The sequence below is a fragment of the Tamandua tetradactyla genome, chromosome 3 (assembly GCF_023851605.1).
Source record: "Tamandua tetradactyla isolate mTamTet1 chromosome 3, mTamTet1.pri, whole genome shotgun sequence".
NCBI lineage: Eukaryota > Metazoa > Chordata > Mammalia > Pilosa > Myrmecophagidae > Tamandua > Tamandua tetradactyla.
The window spans coordinates 141,311,551-141,328,025 of NC_135329.1; the positions used below are offsets into that span (position 1 = coordinate 141,311,551).

Consider the following 16,475-nt stretch of genomic DNA (forward strand, 5'->3'; position numbering starts at 1 on the left):
CCGCAGAGGCTGCTGGGTCGGCCCCCATCTTCTTTAAGCGTGTTAGGCCAGGCTTAGGCGTTGAAGTCCAGGCTGCTGCTGCTGGTGGTCCTGCGGCGCGGCTCTGCGACACTAGGACCCTAAAGGTGAGCTACTCTCGGTGGCTAAAGAGAAGAAGGTCCAAAAGAGTCTGCTTTGCGTGGTGCACGGTGGCGCGCCCCCTTTCCTTGCTGCTTCACTAGGGGCAAGCCTGCCCCTCGTCTTTCTCACCTTCCAGCTGAGCCGGCCCGGCATCGCGTGGGCCGCAGCCCGAAGGGGCGCGCGCTGGGCAAGCGAGCGGAGGGATCGCGGGCCGCGCGGCAGAGCTCCAGAGCTGATCGCTGAGAGGAAATGCGAGAGCCTGAGGTTCCCGCACGTGGCGGGGGCCCAGGCGACTCAATGGTTGCTTTAGGACGGGACGGGGCTTTGGTGAGGTCTTCTGGTCATAGGCTACCCGCATCCTTGCCGCGTCTCTTAGGTTTAGGATCTACACTGCCTTCTAGAATCGCCGAACATGGACGTTTTGCACCACCTCTGGGGAGGTTGGCGCGGGATAAATGCCGGGCGGTTCCATGGAAACTGGTTCTGAATGGAGGCCGGAGAGCTGGAGCCGCAGGTCTTTCCGAGGCGTCACCCTCCTGGGCTTTTAGGGTCCTCATTCACTCACCTTAAGGCTTGCGCTTTGTGAATGGGAAAGGGTGGGTAATATTTCACTTCTGGTTGTACTTTCTGGGAAACTATTGATGAAATGAGTTTCCAAAATAAAATCAGGTAGGCCTAAAAATTCTCGTAGGTACTAAATAGTTCTTTTATCTCATTGTTTGCCTTGGTAACTTAACAGTATACATTGTGGTAAACAGACCAATGCAAGAGATTGAGGACGGCTCTTGCACCCCCCTCCACAACCCCCGACCCCCCACCCCCCAGTTCCGTAGTGGGATGTACTCCATGCAAATCCCTTTTGCAGGAGTTTCCAGTGTGCATCAAGTGAGGCTCCAAGAAGTGTACCAATGATAGTTCAACGTTAGAGTCAGTTAGTCGCAAACAAATAATCCTTAAGGAGTTTTTATTTTTTTTAACTTTTATTGTGATAACATATGTATACGACATAACATTTCCCATTTTAACCACTTTGAAATATACAATTCAGTGAGGTTAATTGTAATAATAATGTGCTACCATCACCACTGTCCATTACCAAAACTTTCCCATCACCTCAAACAGAAACTCTAGCCATTAAGCATTAACTCATCCCCACCCCTGGAACTCTGTAGTTGTCTTTCTCTACGAATTTTCATATTCTATTTATTTTGATGATAGTTCTTACTAATATGTTTTTGGACACTGGATGAAAGGTGTTTAAGTAGAGTACTGAGGGTAAGTAATTTTAAAGTCGGAAGACTTGGTTTTTGATCCCTAACAAAACAACCTCAAAGCCTCAATTTTTTGCAATACTAATGCCAGGGATGTGAAACAGGAAACTTGCTGTTAAGGCCAATGAATATCTTAGTAAATTAGGCTTACCTCCCAGTTTAAGGTTGTCTTGGTGTCCCCAAGCTCTCAAATTTTCGTTTTCAGGGTTGTTAATGTTGTATAGCATCTACTCTAACCCCCTGAAATGTAATATTTGGATTTTTTTCCCCTATATTAAAGATAGGGTACCTAACCTTTTTGGTAAATTAGCTAAATAATTGTTTTGAAATATACTGACAAAAGTGATCTGCTTAAAGCTGGAAAAAAACAGTTGAAGGGAATTTTTTCTCTAAGGTTGCTTGACCAGCTAAGTGAAGATAGCCAGTTACTTTGTTATAGAAGATCGAACAGTGACTTACTGAAGGGAGTGTTGATTATCAATAATTTTTTGTTTTCTATTATTTCAAAGTTTTGCTTTGCTGAGGTATTTAAGAATCGGCTGTAGAAACAACCTGTTAAAGGAGACATTCTTGGTTTTTAAGAAAACAATAGGATGTTGATAATATTTAAACATTAAAATTTCAGGTTGCCACAATGGCGGAAAATGGTGATAATGAAAAAATGGCTGCTCTGGAGGCCAAAATCTGTCATCAAATTGAGGTATGATTCCTATGTTATTAAACTCCAAAAACAAGCTTCCTAGAAGGAAATTTAGAGCCTCAAAACTAACACAAAGAAAAGTTTATTTAATTTCAGTATACTGGTCTATTCAACATTTGGTTTGCCTTTGAATCTTGAAATTTAAGACTGGAGATGCCAGTTCATGAAATCCAGGGGCCACAAATATTTCAAAACATAACACCGTAGACTAGTGTAATTAAACTCTTTTTTGTTTTAGTTTCCTAGTCTGTAAAATTAGGATAATAGTATATCCCCTTCATAAAGTTGTTATGAGGATTACATTAGTTGATAAAATATGAAACATGTAGAAGAGTGCTTGGTACTTAAGAAGATAACATAAAAATCCCCGGTAAAGTAACTTCCTTGTTAAATAACATTTATATTCTCAGATATCCTAATAGTTCTTCCTGCCTAATTTGTTCTTTACAGCTATTGGAACCTTTAACACAGTTTTTTTAAAAAGCCCTCTTAGCATTTTTTGCACTTAGGTATTACTGTGTTTAGGTTGAAGCTACACAATATCAGTAATGGCTGCATAATATAATAGGGAACTAATCCTTAATTTAAGTGTCATACTCTTACTGAGGAAGCTTTGGATAATTTTTTTTTGGTGTATTTTTTTGTAACTCTCAGAACTAATTTTTTTTTTTAAGTTTTACCTCCTCACGAGTTTAAATTGGTCACATTACAGTTTTTTCCACAAATTTCTTTACAAACATGAATAAAAAATATATATTGCTCATTATGTGTTTAGCACTTAGAACAATGCAGAAATGTATATAGAAAAAGTTAATGTTCCTCTTAGAACTACCGCCTCTCAAATACTGCTCTCCTGAGGTAATCAAGGTTAAAAGCCTGATTTCTTTCATTCTTTGGTCAGTACTCATACTTTCCTCCCTCACAAAAGATAGGATGCATTCGGTTAAAGTTTTGTGTCATCAATAATTTATCCAGTTCCCTACTTGACATGTAGGGTATTTCCAGTGTTTTAGCTATAATAGTTCTATGATGAATAGTCATATATAAATCTTAGTAAACATGTTTATTGGTTTAAAATAAAATTTCAAGCAGGAGATGTACTGCCTCAAGGGTAATGTACATTTAAAAAAATTTTTGATACATATGGCCAATTTACTTGTTTTACCTGCATGTCTGTTTTTCTGTAATCAGGCTAATACTAGTTATTCTCATTTTTATAATTTTGGCCAATTTGTTAGGTGAAAATACTAGCTCATTGCTTAAAATTGCATTTCTTTGATGAATAGTGAGGTATAATTTTTCAGTGTTAATAGTATAGTTTGCTTTTTCTAATTGTTTTTTCATGTCTTTTGCCCATTTTTCTGTTAGGGTGTTCATTTCCACACCCCCCCCCCCCCTTGGTTTATAAGAATTCTTAGGCAAATGTCACGTTTACTTTTTATGCTACGTTTTAGCATTCCAAATAGTCCTACCTGGGTCTTTTCATATAGTTTTTTTCCTTTGCCTTTATATGAGAAAAGAGTGCTTTTGCTTAGATTACGTACCTTAACCTATTATGTTTTTAACTTAAAAATGAGTGATTAACCAGTTTATTCCAATTTTTTTTTTTTTGGCTTAAACAGTGGGAATTTATTGGCAAACAGTTTTGAGGCTAGAAGAGCAAAATCGAGGCATCAGTAAAGCGATGCTTCCAATTTATTTCAATTTTAAAAACTATTCTTTCCACACTGATTTGAAACAAGTTCTTCATATACTAAATACTTAAATATCTTTTGCTTTGTTTAGGGCTTTCTGATCTCTTGCCTGTCATGTTATTTATACGTTTTGATAATCACCATTTTAGATTTAATGTTAATTTGTATTGTAAATATTTCATTACAGCATATTTAGGGGAAAATGTTTATTACTGTTTACTGTCTCCTATAAGTCATGGCACATATTCCTAAAGAATATAAAACTTCTAGGGTTGCAGTCACTATTATATCATTGTGGTTATAACATTGTTGTTATAAATAAATAAAATATATTTATCTTCCAGTATTATTTTGGTGACTTTAATTTGCCACGGGACAAATTTTTAAAGGAACAGATCAAACTGGATGAAGGCTGGGTACCTTTGGAGATAATGATAAAATTCAATAGGTAAATACCTTTTAAAACTCATTTTAGGATTTCTGTTAGCAAGTGATATTACTAAGGGTTATAATAATTTTATATATACTCTTTTTAGGTTAAACCGTCTAACAACAGACTTCAATGTAATAGTAGAAGCATTGAGCAAATCTAAGGCAGAACTCATGGAAATAAGTGAAGATAAAACTAAAATCAGAAGATCTCCAAGTAAACCTCTTCCTGAAGTGACTGACGAGTATAAAAATGATGTAAAAAACAGATCTGTTTATATTGTAAGTGAGCCTTTAATGCATTTAAGTATATTTGAACGTTCATTAATAAAGTAAAAAGTTTACTTTAAATAAAAGAAAAATAAGTCTCAAGAATCACAGCTTTACCACCTACTTACTATATGTCCTTGGGCAAAGTTCTTAACCTCTCTAAGCCCTATCTTCATAAACAGGGATATTTTCTACCTAATAGTACTGTTGTGAGAATTACATGAAAAAGTCCATTGAACATTGACCAAAATCTTTGGCGTATAGTAAGCACCAAAGCCTATAGCTGTTCTTATTTATCAACAGCTAATACCAATTTCCTTTAGCATATTAATTTAAAAATTTTATGGAAAATTACAAACATAAAAAAGTAAAGTGAATACTATAATGTTCCTGACTTCAACAATTATTACACATGAACAGCATTTTGTTTCTGTCCTTGTTTGGATTATTCTTAAGCAAATTGCAGCTAAATGAGCCATCTTTAGTGCATTAGAGAACAGTTGCTTTTCACCAGGACTATTAAAAGCTTGAGAGACAGAAGTAAAAGTAAGTAGAAAGAGACAGCTAGGTAGGTATGTCATGGATTCATATGGAGATAAAATGAATAAAAATTTTTGGTGAATTGTTTACCTTGAGGAGCCATTATGTTTACATTTCTCTCTGCTTTTCACAGAAAGGCTTTCCAACTGATGCAACCCTTGATGACATAAAAGAATGGTTGGAAGGTAAAGGTCAAGTACTAAATATTCAGATGAGAAGGACATTGCACAAAGCATTTAAGGTACGATTATAGGATGCTGCAGACTTTTTCTAGTTGTCTGATATATGGGACCTAATTTTCTAATCTTGTCTTTTTACAGGGATCAATATTTGCTGTATTTGATAGCATTGAATCTGCTAAGAAGTTTGTGGAGACCCCTAGCCAGAAATACAAAGACACAGACCTGCTAATACTTTTCAAGTAAGTTTTTTTTTTGCCGTTGCTTTATCTGGCCACTTAGTTACAGGAACTTGACACAATGGGGTAAAAATGATGGAATAGCCTTCCCTACAAAGGCAGTATTTTAGTATCCTTAGACATCCTTTAGGAAATGCTTGCAATTTCTTCAGTGGGAACTGTACGAGTCCTTTGATACTTTAAGGAAGGGATTATTTGTGCCTTTTCACTGTTAGCAATTAAAAAAATGGGATTAAGAAGTTTTACTGCTTATTTTGCAACTAAGACTCAGGCTGGATACTAAGTTAGAGAAAATCATTGTAAAGTTTTATCCATTCTTATTTCTCATAGGTCTGTATTTTTATAAAATACAAAAGACTATTAGAAATGAAGGTCACATGTATATGTATGTATATCTAAAAATGAGAATGAACTAGAGCATTTTTGTAAAGTTAGTTGTAGTACCACAGTTTCCTACTTTAGCATAGCATAATCTTCTAAATGCCATGTACTTGATTTACTTAGAGATGCACTATGATGAATCACTGTTTTCAACCCTCAATTATTTTTTCATTTCCCTGCTTAAAAAACTTTATTATGGTATATACAACAAAATATTTCCCATTTTAACCAGTTTCAATGTTCAAATTGTTTAATTAATTATACTCAGATTGTTTGCCACATCACCATCTATTACCAAAACTTTTCTATCACCCCAAATAGAAACTCTGTACCCATTAAGCATTAACTCTCCATTCTCTACCCCCATTCCCACCCCTGGTACCCTGTAGTCTTTCTGTCTCTATTATTTTGTATATTCTAGTTATTTCATATGTGAGATCATAAAATATTTGTTCTTTTTTGTCTGGCTTATGTCAACATAATGTCTTCAACGTTAATCTATATTGTAGCATGCATTCAAAATTATTTTTAAGTATGCTTTTCATAATCGCTTTCATTCTTGGGACTGAGAGGTTTTAGAATTTTCCCTTTTGTGAAATTATTGCACCCTGAAACATTTAAGTATTTATGACTTCTGGTTTACTTTTATTTTTTCCCCTATACTTGAATGGTACCTAAAAACCAACATGCATTTACTAATGAGTATGGGGTTTTTTCTGGGGTGATGAAAATGTTCTGAACTAGATAGTAGTAATGGTTATATAACAGTGACTACACTAAAAACCATTGAATTGTACTGTACACCTATAAATGTGAATTTTATGGTATGTGAATTATACCTTACTAAAAAAAATTAGAGTAATTTCCTTGGCATATTTTGAATTTTTACGTGAAAAGTTGTTTAACATTCCCTCTTATTGCATGTCTCAAATCATTCATAATAATTTATAGTTTTCATGAACTCTATATTTCTTTGTCCTTTAGGGAAGATTACTTTGCAAAAAAGAATGAAGAAAGAAAACAAAATAAAGTGGAAGCTAAATTAAGAGCTAAACAGTAAGCATACCACCAACATATTGAACCTAGTCATAATTTTAATTTCTTACAAGTTTGACCAGAGTAGATGAAAATGGTTCTAGAAAGAGCTGATGATGAGCTCTGACTATTGAGCCTCTTTTTTGGTAGTGAAACATTGGGGTCTTCAGCTGCCTGGATAATCTGAGGGCCATGTTGTGTTGCAGTTTAACACTGAACAGTCAGAAGAAAGTATTTCAGTGATGGTGATAAAGGTTAACTTTAGGATTAAATTTCTTTATATTTGAAATAAAACAGGTTCTTTTAAATTTGTTCATGTATTAAATGGAACAAGTTCTGATCATAACATTTTTATTTGTAGAGAGCAAGAAGAAAAACAGAAGTTGGCAGAAGATGCTGAAATGGTAAGTATATTTATTACTGGTATTTGCACATAATGTTGCCTAAATTACTCACTACTTATCCAGAGTTTAGTCTAGTAATCAGAGTTTAGTAATCATATCGTTTATAAGAAACTAAACATCATAACAAAGGATGATAATTAGCTTCTTTTTCTTTTTTATAGTTATAGAATGGTCATTTATGATTTGTGGTTGCTTTTAAAAATTTTCTTACTGCATTATATATTTTTATAGAAATCTCTAGAAGAAAAGATCGGATGCTTGCTGAAATTTTCGGGTGACTTAGATGATCAGACCTGTAGAGAAGATTTGCACATCCTTTTCTCAAGTCATGGTGAAATAAAATGGATAGACTTTGTTAGAGGAGCAAAAGAGGTTTGGAAACATTAATGTAGTTTTTGCAGTCATTTTGAAAACCCTTAAAAAACTGCTTGGTCTTTTAAAAGGTGAACTTAGCATTTTCAAAGTTAATATTTTTGAAAATAGTTTGTACTGTATCATTTACTTCTCGTTTTGTTATTGCTGTCACTAGATATGATGTCTGATTTTTTCCTCAAATTATACTTTGAGTAACAGTTGGTATTGATAAATGCAAGTTACTTTTTAGTATTCCTTTTCTAATGTTCAGTAAAACTTATTTAAAGTGGTAATGGCATAGGAGATTTGTAAGAAAAATACTTTGACGTGTAGTTTTTATGGGACTAAAAACTAAGGATGTAGGGCTTTCGTTTTCTATTTTTGATGTAGGGAATAATTCTATTTAAAGAAAAAGCTAAGGAAGCACTGGATAAAGCCAAAGATGCAAACAATGGTAACCTGCAATTAAGGAACAAAGATGTGACATGGGAAGTACTAGAAGGAGAAGTGGAAAAAGATGCATTAAAAAAAATTATAGAAGATCAACAAGAATCCCTAAACAAATGGAAGTCAAAAGGTCATTTGTTCTCACTTTGCTTAGTATGGTTATTTTAACTTGTTTTGAGTAAAAATTTTAATCAATGCCCAAAAATATTAACAGATTTAAAATTTTTCTTTATTGAATTCTCAAATATGTCTCTATAGGTCGAAGATTTAAAGGAAAAGGAAAAGGAAATAAAGCTTCCCAGGCTGGATCTGTTAAAGGAAAAGTACAGTTTCAGGGCAAGAAAACTAAGTTTGATAGTGATGATGAACGTAATGAAAATGGTGCAGCTGGTAAGTTTTTACTAAGTCCTTTTGTAATTTGATGAGAAATTTGTACTTTCATGAGAAATTATTTGCAGGAAAGAACAGGAATGTGGTATTTCAAAGGATATTCTTGGGTTATTGTGATTTACAATATGTGATTTATTGTGCTGTTTTACAAATAGGCAAGGATATTTGGAAGATTAGTTAGGGACTAGATATGTAATGAAATGGAAGCCTTTTCTCATTGGTGGAGGGAAGAAGTTGCTTATCTTTTAAAACAGAATTTTGGTGTTATACTTACATTGAATTTAACAAATTAATTCTGCTATTGAATAGGAACAGTGAAAAGAGCAAGAGAAGAAGCAGACAAGGAAGAACCTGCATCAAAACAACAGAAGACAGAAAATGGTGCTGGAGACCAGTAGCTTAGAAAACAAAATTTTTATTCATTTTAATTAGATTTTAAGCTGCTTTTGTCTTTGGAGGTTTTTAGAAAGAAAACCGAATTAGGTCCACTTCAATATCCACCTGTAAGAAAGGAAAGATTTTTTTGTCTTTTTTGTTTTGTTTTGTTATCCAATTGAGAATTTTTTTAATGTATAGATCTGTTAGTGTTATTTCAAATGATTCAAATATAAAAGGGAAGGTTCTTCCACTAAATTGCCTTTGTAATATGAGAATGTGTTAGTAAAACTTAATAAAATATATAAACAGCAAAAACTTAGTTTATTTTTTCCTTTTCGTGCCCAAAGCATTTGAGAAAGGTCGTATATTTCCTTGGCTTTCTTTTTTATATATACCCAGAAAACTTGATAAAGAATAAATAATGACGTATTACAAAGCTTTTCATACTGAAATGTAGTTAGAACAGAATCAAGAGACTTACTGATTTCTTCTTATGAAATTTGTATGATGCTGGAAGGTCATATCGCAGCTCTGTAAAACAAAAGCCATCTAAGGATAAAAATTGCATTTCCAAACATTTACCACCTTGATTACATGCTGCTAAGCCTGACATTTTAGAGCTGTCAACTTTCACTCTTCCAAGAATGACCCGATATATATATATATATATATATCCCCCAAACTAATTAGCCATGGCAAACTGAGTTTGGCAGTTCTGCTGTTTTGGCCATTTAATACTGAAATTTAGTTATGGGGAGGAGTTTAGAAGTATAACAAATGGACAAAAAGGCCATTCTATGAAAATGATAGTATCTTTACATTTTTAATTTCCTGATAGTTTATAACTATCTTAATTGTAATAGTCATGTTGATTTCAAAAATCGTATTTTTTAAAAGAATAATATTAAGACATCATTTTAGAGGGCTGGACATGAATTTACCTTATCCTTGATTTTTTGCATCATGAATTCTAATCCTCTATATCAGAGGTCAAATTTTAATGTGCTGTCAGGTCACCTATGGATTCTGATTCTGTAGGTCAGGGTGGAGTCTCAAGTTCTGCATTTCTAACAAGCTCCCAAAAGATGTCAGTGCTGATAGTCTAAGGACCACTCTTGAAATAGCAAAGTTCTGAACTGGTATGCTATTAGAACTTCTAAGTGTTCCATATCACACACTGTATTGCAATACCTTAAACAAGGCAAGGCATTCCTTTTTACACATTATATTACTAAATTACTACCTGTATATCTAGTTGTATATTTAACACTATACTGCCAATTAATGGTCAGTTTATTATCACATAAACGTTTTTCTCTACTACATTCTACTCAGACTTTTCAGTTATTTGGATTTTACTTAGTTTCTAGTAATACGCGTTTCCCATTTTGATGTTTGTGAATGTTACCCAATTTACTAATAAAAATGTATCAAATATGATTTAATCATAGTTTGGGTGTTTGTATCCTATGTCCCACTAAAGTCTTAATTTATGATGTCTTAATTGCTCAATATTATTTGACTCCAATTAGAAATTGGAACAGAAAGGTTAATCCAGGCAGTTCTTATGCTTGTCTGGTGGTAGCATTTTCCAAGTACAATCCCATGCTCTCAGTCACTGAAATGCTATGTTTTGTCTAAGTCTGGAGTAACCAAAATACTTGGGCATTGTGATTAGAAATTTTCAGTAAGATTCATAAATTGGGATAGGCTCAGGTAAACAGATAAATGTTTACCCCAGCTTTGCTTCATTTCCAACTTCATTATCAACCATGCACATTTTGTCATAGTGAAAAAATAGATATTCTTACAGTGTTTTGTCTTTTTTGTCAGTACTAGTATAAAAAGCTTGGTTGGGCTTTTTTGCATGTTGGTCCTTTTAGATAATTAGGGTTGAGATTTGTTTTGAGAGAAATTTAAAAATTCATTGTCTTACCTGCAATGATATCTAGCTTGATTTTCCATTCTGCAGCTTTCTTTTGAATATGCTGAACATAAATAACATGTTCATATGAGCTGATTTTAAATTGCTTTTTTTATTTTTATTTTTTTATTAATTAAAGAAAAAAAAATTAACACAACATTTAGAAATCATTCCATTCTACATATGCAATCAGTAATTCTTAACATCATCACATAGATGCATGATCATTTCTTAGTACATTTGCATCGATTTAGGAAAAGAACTAGCAAAACAACAGAAAAAGATATAAAATGTTAATATAGAGAAAAAAATAAAAATAATAGTAAAAAAAAAAAAGGAAAAAAAAAAAAGACAGACAAAAAAAAAACCTATAGCTCAGATGCAGCTTCATTCAGTGTTTTAACATGATTACAATTAGGTATTATTGTGCTGTCCATTTTTGAGTTTTTGTATCTAGTCCTGTTGCACAGTCTGTATCCGATCAGCTCCAATTACCCCTTATCTTACCCTGTTTCTAACTCCTGCTGGACTTGGATACCAATGACATATTCCAAGTTTATTCTCGAATGTCGGTTCACATCAGTGGGACCATACAGTATCTGTCCTTAAGTTTTTGGCTAGACTCACTCAGCATAATGTTCTCTAGGTCCATCCATATTATTACACGCTTCATAAGTTTATCTTGTCTTAAAGCTGCATAATATTCCATCCTATGTATATACCACAGTTTGTTTAGCCACTCGTCTGTTGATGGACATTTTGGCTGTTTCCATCTCTTTGCAATTGTAAATAACGCTGCTATAAACATTGGTGTGCAAATGTCCGTTTGTGTCTTTGCCCTTAAGTCCTTTGAGTAGATACCTAGCAATGGTATTGCTGGGTCGTATGGCAATTCTATATTCAGCTTTTTGAGGAACCGCCAAACTGCCTTCCACAGTGGTTGCACCATTTGACATTCCCACCAACAGTGGATAAGTGTGCCTCTTTCTCCGCATCCTCTCCAGCACTTGTCATTTTCTGTTTTGTTGATCATGGCCATTCTGGTGGGTGTGAGATGATATCTCATTGTGGTTTTGATTTGCATTTCTCTAATGGCCAGGGACATTGAGCATCTCTTCATGTGCCTCTTGGCCATCCGTATTTCCTCTTCTGGTAGGTGTCTGTTCAAGTCTTTTTCCCATTTTGTAATTGGGTTGGCTGTCTTTTTGTTGTTGAATTAAACAATCTCTATAAATTCTGGATACTAGACCTTTATCTGATATGTCATTTCCAAATATTGTCTCCCATTGTGTAGGCTGTCTTTCTACTTTCTTGATGAAGTTCTTTGATGCACAAAAGTGTTTAATTTTGAGGAGCTCCCATTTATTTATTTCTTTCTTCAGTGCTCTTGCTTTAGGTTTAAGGTCCATAAAACCACCTCCAATTGTAAGATTCATAAGATATCGCCCAACATTTTCCTCTAACTGTTTTATGGTCTTAGACCTAATGTTTAGATCTTTGATCCATTTTGAGTTAACTTTTGTGTAGGGTGTGAGATATGGGTCTTCTTTCATTCTTTTACATATGGATATCCAGTTCTCTAGGCACAATTTATTGAAGAGACTGTTCTGTCCCAGGTGAGTTGGCTTGACTGCCTTATCAAAGATCAAATGTCCATAGATGAGAGGGTCTATATCTGAGCACTCTATTCGATTCCATTGGTCGATATATCTATCTTTATGCCAATACCATGCTGTTTTGACCACTGTGGCTTCATAATATGCCTTAAAGTCAGGCAGCGCGAGACCTCCAGCTTCATTTTTTTCCCTCAAGATGTTTTTAGCAATTCGGGGCACCCTGCCCTTCCAGATAAATTTCCTTATTTGTTTTCCTGTTTCTGAAAAATAAGTTGTTGGGATTTTGATTGGTATTTCATTGAATCTGTAAATCAATTTAGGTAGGATTGACATCTTAACTATATTTAGTCTTCCAATCCATGAACACAGTATGCCCTTCCATCTATTTAGGTCTTCTGTGATTTCTTTTAGCAGTTTTTTGTAGTTTTCTTTATATAGGTTTTTTGTCTCTTTAGTTAAATTTATTCCTAGGTATTTTATTCTTTTAGTTGCAATTGTAAATGGGATTCGTTTCTTGATTTCCCCCTCAGCTTGTTCATTACTAGTGTATAGAAATGCTACAGATTTCTGAATGTTGATCTTGTAACCTGCTACTTTGCTGTACTCATTTATTAGCTCTAGTAGTTTTGTTGTGGATTTTTCCGGGTTTTCGACGTATAGTATCATATTGTCTGCAAACAGTGATAGTTTTACTTCTTCCTTTCCAATTTTGATGCCTTGTATTTCTTTTTCTTGTCTAATTGCTCTGGCTAGAACCTCCAACACAATGTTGAATAATAGTGGTGATAGTGGACATCCTTGTCTTGTTCCTGATCTTAGGGGGAAAGTTTTCAATTTTTCCCCATTGAGGATGATATTAGCTGTGGGTTTTTCATATATTCCCTCTATCATTTTAAGGAAGTTCCCTAGTATTCCTATCTTTTGAAGTGTTTTCAACAGGAAAGGATGTTGAATCTTGTCAAATGCCTTCTCTGCATCAATTGAGATGATCATGTGATTTTTCTTCTTTGATTTGTTGATATGGTGTATTACATTAATTGATTTTCTTATGTTGAACCATCCTTGCGTACCTGGGATGAATCCTACTTGGTCATGATGTATAATTCTTTTAATGTGTTGTTGGATACGATTTGCTAGAATTTTATTGAGGATTTTTGCATCTATATTCATTAGAGAGATTGGTCTCTAGCTTTCTTTTTTTGTAATATCTTTACCTGGTTTTGGTATGAGGGTGATGTTGGCTTCATAGAATGAATTAGGTAGTTTTCCCTCCACTTCGATTTTTTTGAAGAGTTTGAGGAGAGTTGGTACTAATTCTTTCTGGAATGTTTGATAGAATTCACATGTGAAGCCGTCTGGTCCTGGATTTTTCTTTTTAGGCTTTTGAATGACTGATTCAATTTCTTTACTTGTAATTGGTTTGTTGAGGTCATCTATTTCTTCTTGAATCAAAGTGGGTTGTTCATGTCTTTCCAGGAACCCGTCCATTTCATCTAAATTGTTGTATTTATTAGCGTAAAGTTGTTCATAGTATCCTGTTATTACTTCCTTTATTTCTGTGAGGTCAGTAGTTATGTCTCCTCTTCAATTTCTGATCTTATTTATTTGCATCCTCTCTCTTCTTCTTTTTGTCAATCTTGCTAAGGGCCCATCAATCTTATTGATTTCCTCATAGAACCAACTTCTGGTCTTATTGATTTTCTCTATTGTTTTCATGTTTTCAATTTCATTTATTTCTGCTCTAATCTTTGTTATTTCTTTCCTTTTGCTTGCTTTTGGATTAGTTTGCTGTTCTTTCTCCAGTTCTTCCAAGTGGACAGTTAATTCCTGCATTTTTGCCTTTTCTTCTTTTCTGATATAGGCATTTAGGGCAATAAATTTTCCTGTTAGCTCTGCCTTTGCTGCATCCCACAAGTTTTGATATGTTGTGTTTTCATTTTCATTCGCCTCGAGGTATTTACTAATTTCCCTTGTAATTTCTTCTTTGACCCACTTGTTGTTTAAGAGTGTGTTGTTGAGCCTCCACGTATTTGTGAATTTTCTGGCACTCCGCCTATTATTGATTTCCAACTTCATTCCTTTATGATCCGAGAAAGTGTTGTGTATGATTGCAATCTTTTTCAATTTGTTAAGACTTGCTTTGTGACCCAGCATATGGTCTATCTTTGGGAATGATCCATGAGCACTTGAGAAAAATGTGTATCCTGCTGTTGTGAGATGTAATGTCCTATAAATGTCTGTTAAGTCTAGCTCATTTATAGTAATATTCAGATTCTCTATTTCTTTATTGATCCTCTGTCTAGATGTTCTGTCCATTGATGGAAGTGGTGAATTGAAGTCTCCAACTATTGTGGTAGATGTGTCTGTTTCCCTTTTCAGTGTTTGCAGTGTATTCCTCACGTATTTAGGGGCATTCCGGTTCAGTGTATAAATATTTATGATTGTTATGTCTTCCTGTTTAATTGTTCCTTTTATTAGTAGATAGTGTACTTCTTTGTCTCTTTTAACTGTTTTACATTTGAAGTCTAATTTGTTGGATATTAGTATAGGTACTCCTGCTCTTTTCTGGTTTTTATTTGCATGAAATATCTTTTCCGAACCTTTCACTTTCAACCTATGTTTATCTTTGGGTCTAAGATGTGTTTCCTGTAGACAGCATATAGAAGGATCCTGTTTTTTAATCCATTCTGCCAGTCTATGTCTTTTGATTGGGGAATTCAGTTCATTAACATTTAGTGTTATTACTGTTTGGATAATATTTTCCTCTACCATTTTGCCTTTTGTATTATGTACATCATATCTGATTTTCCTTCTTTCTACATTCCTCTCCATACCTCTCTCTTCTGTCTTTTCATATCTGAATCTAGTGGTCCCTTTAGTATTTCTTGCAGAGCTGGTCTCTTGGTCACAAATTCTCTCAGTGACTTTTTGTCTGAGAATGTTTTAATTTCTTCCTCATTTTTGAAGGACAATTTTGCTGGATATAGATGTCTTGGTTGGCAGTTTTTCTCTTTTAGTAATTTAAATATATCATCCCACTGTCTTCTAGCTTCCATGGTTTCTGCTGAGAAATCTACACATAGTCTTATTCGGTTTCCCTTGTATGTGATGGATTGTTTTTCTCTTGCTGCTTTCAAGATCCTGTCTTTCTCTTTGACCTCTGACATTCTAACTAATAAGTGTCTTGGAGAACGCCTATTTTGGTCTGTTCTCTTTGGGGTGCACTGCACTTCTTGGATCTGTAATTTTAGGTCTTTCATAAGAGTTGGGAAATTTTCAGTGATAATTTCTTCCATTAGTTTTTCTCCTCCTTTTCCCTTCTGTTCTCCTTCTGGGACACCCACAAGACGTATATTTGTACGCTTCATATTGTCCTTCAGTTCCCTGATCCCCTGTTCAAATTTTTGCATTCTTTTCCCGATAGTTTCTGTTTCTTTTTGGAATTCAGATGTTCCATCCTCCAAATCACTAATTCTATCTTCTGTCTCTTTAAATCTATCATTGTAGGTATCCATTGTTTTTTCCATCTTTTGTACTTTGTCCTTCACTTCCATAAGTTCTGTGATTTGTTTTTTCAGTTTTTCTATTTCTTCTTTTTGTTCAGCCCATGTCTTCTTCATGTCTTCCCTCAATTTATCGAGTTCGTTTTTGAAGAGGTTTTCCATTTCTGTTCGTATATTCAGCATTAGTTGTCTCAGCTCCTGTATCTCATTTGAACTATTGGTTTGTTCCTTTGACTGGGCCATATTTTCAATTTTCTGAGCGTGATCCGTTATCTTCTGCTGGCGTCTGGGCATTTAATCAGATTTCCCTGGGTGTTGGACCCAACAGTTTGAAAGATTTTTCTGTGAAATCTCTGGGTTCTGTGTTTCTTATCCTTCCCAGTAGGTGGCGCTCGTTTGTCTGCGGGTCCCACCAGTAAAAGGTGCTGTGGGTCCTTTAACTTTGGAAAGCTCTTGCCGTGGGGGAGGTTCGCCAGCCGAAGCGGCTTGGAAGAGTGCCAATCCGAATCTCCCAGCTGGCCCGGGAAGGAAGGAGGGCGGGACTCCGGCCGCCTGTCACCCCGGCCCGGGGAAGCCCGCGCCTCTCTGTGATCTCACCGGA

The 16,475-nt window shown here is 34.8% G+C and overlaps 2 protein-coding genes across 3 annotated transcripts in view; one reads left to right on the forward strand and one right to left on the reverse strand.

Moving 5' to 3' along the window:
- Positions 1-10,271, forward strand: SSB (small RNA binding exonuclease protection factor La). The gene is made up of 12 exons (XM_077154101.1): positions 1-125; positions 2,017-2,091; positions 4,130-4,233; positions 4,322-4,496; positions 5,158-5,265; positions 5,345-5,445; positions 6,808-6,879; positions 7,220-7,262; positions 7,494-7,634; positions 8,007-8,193; positions 8,322-8,453; positions 8,763-10,271. Exons 2-12 carry the CDS (start codon positions 2,026-2,028, stop codon positions 8,849-8,851), a joined length of 1,218 nt encoding a protein of 405 aa, XP_077010216.1. The 5' UTR covers positions 1-125; positions 2,017-2,025; the 3' UTR covers positions 8,852-10,271.
- The window catches only part of METTL5 (methyltransferase 5, N6-adenosine), a 16,632-nt gene continuing 9,007 nt past the window's right edge, over positions 8,851-16,475 (reverse strand). The window contains exons 5-7 of one of the 2 annotated variants that reach the window (XM_077154102.1): positions 10,768-10,819; positions 9,313-9,362; positions 8,851-8,954 (exon numbers count right to left, since the gene is read on the reverse strand). In XM_077154102.1, the coding sequence (XP_077010217.1) occupies positions 8,916-8,954; positions 9,313-9,362; positions 10,768-10,819 (141 nt within the window). In that variant the 3' untranslated portion in view covers positions 8,851-8,915. The remainder of the gene's footprint in view (positions 8,955-9,312; positions 9,363-10,767; positions 10,820-16,475) is intronic. The other variant, XM_077154104.1, reaches the window with a different exon arrangement.

Bases quoted from the DNA above. Each gene is read 5' to 3' on its own strand.
- SSB (XM_077154101.1), top strand. From the start codon at position 2,026: ATGGCGGAAAATGGTGATAATGAAAAAATGGCTGCTCTGGAGGCCAAA. The intron at 5,266-5,344 runs GTACGATTATAG...GTCTTTTTACAG, and splicing joins CATTGCACAAAGCATTTAAG to GGATCAATATTTGCTGTATT. The intron at 8,454-8,762 runs GTAAGTTTTTAC...GCTATTGAATAG, and splicing joins TAATGAAAATGGTGCAGCTG to GAACAGTGAAAAGAGCAAGA.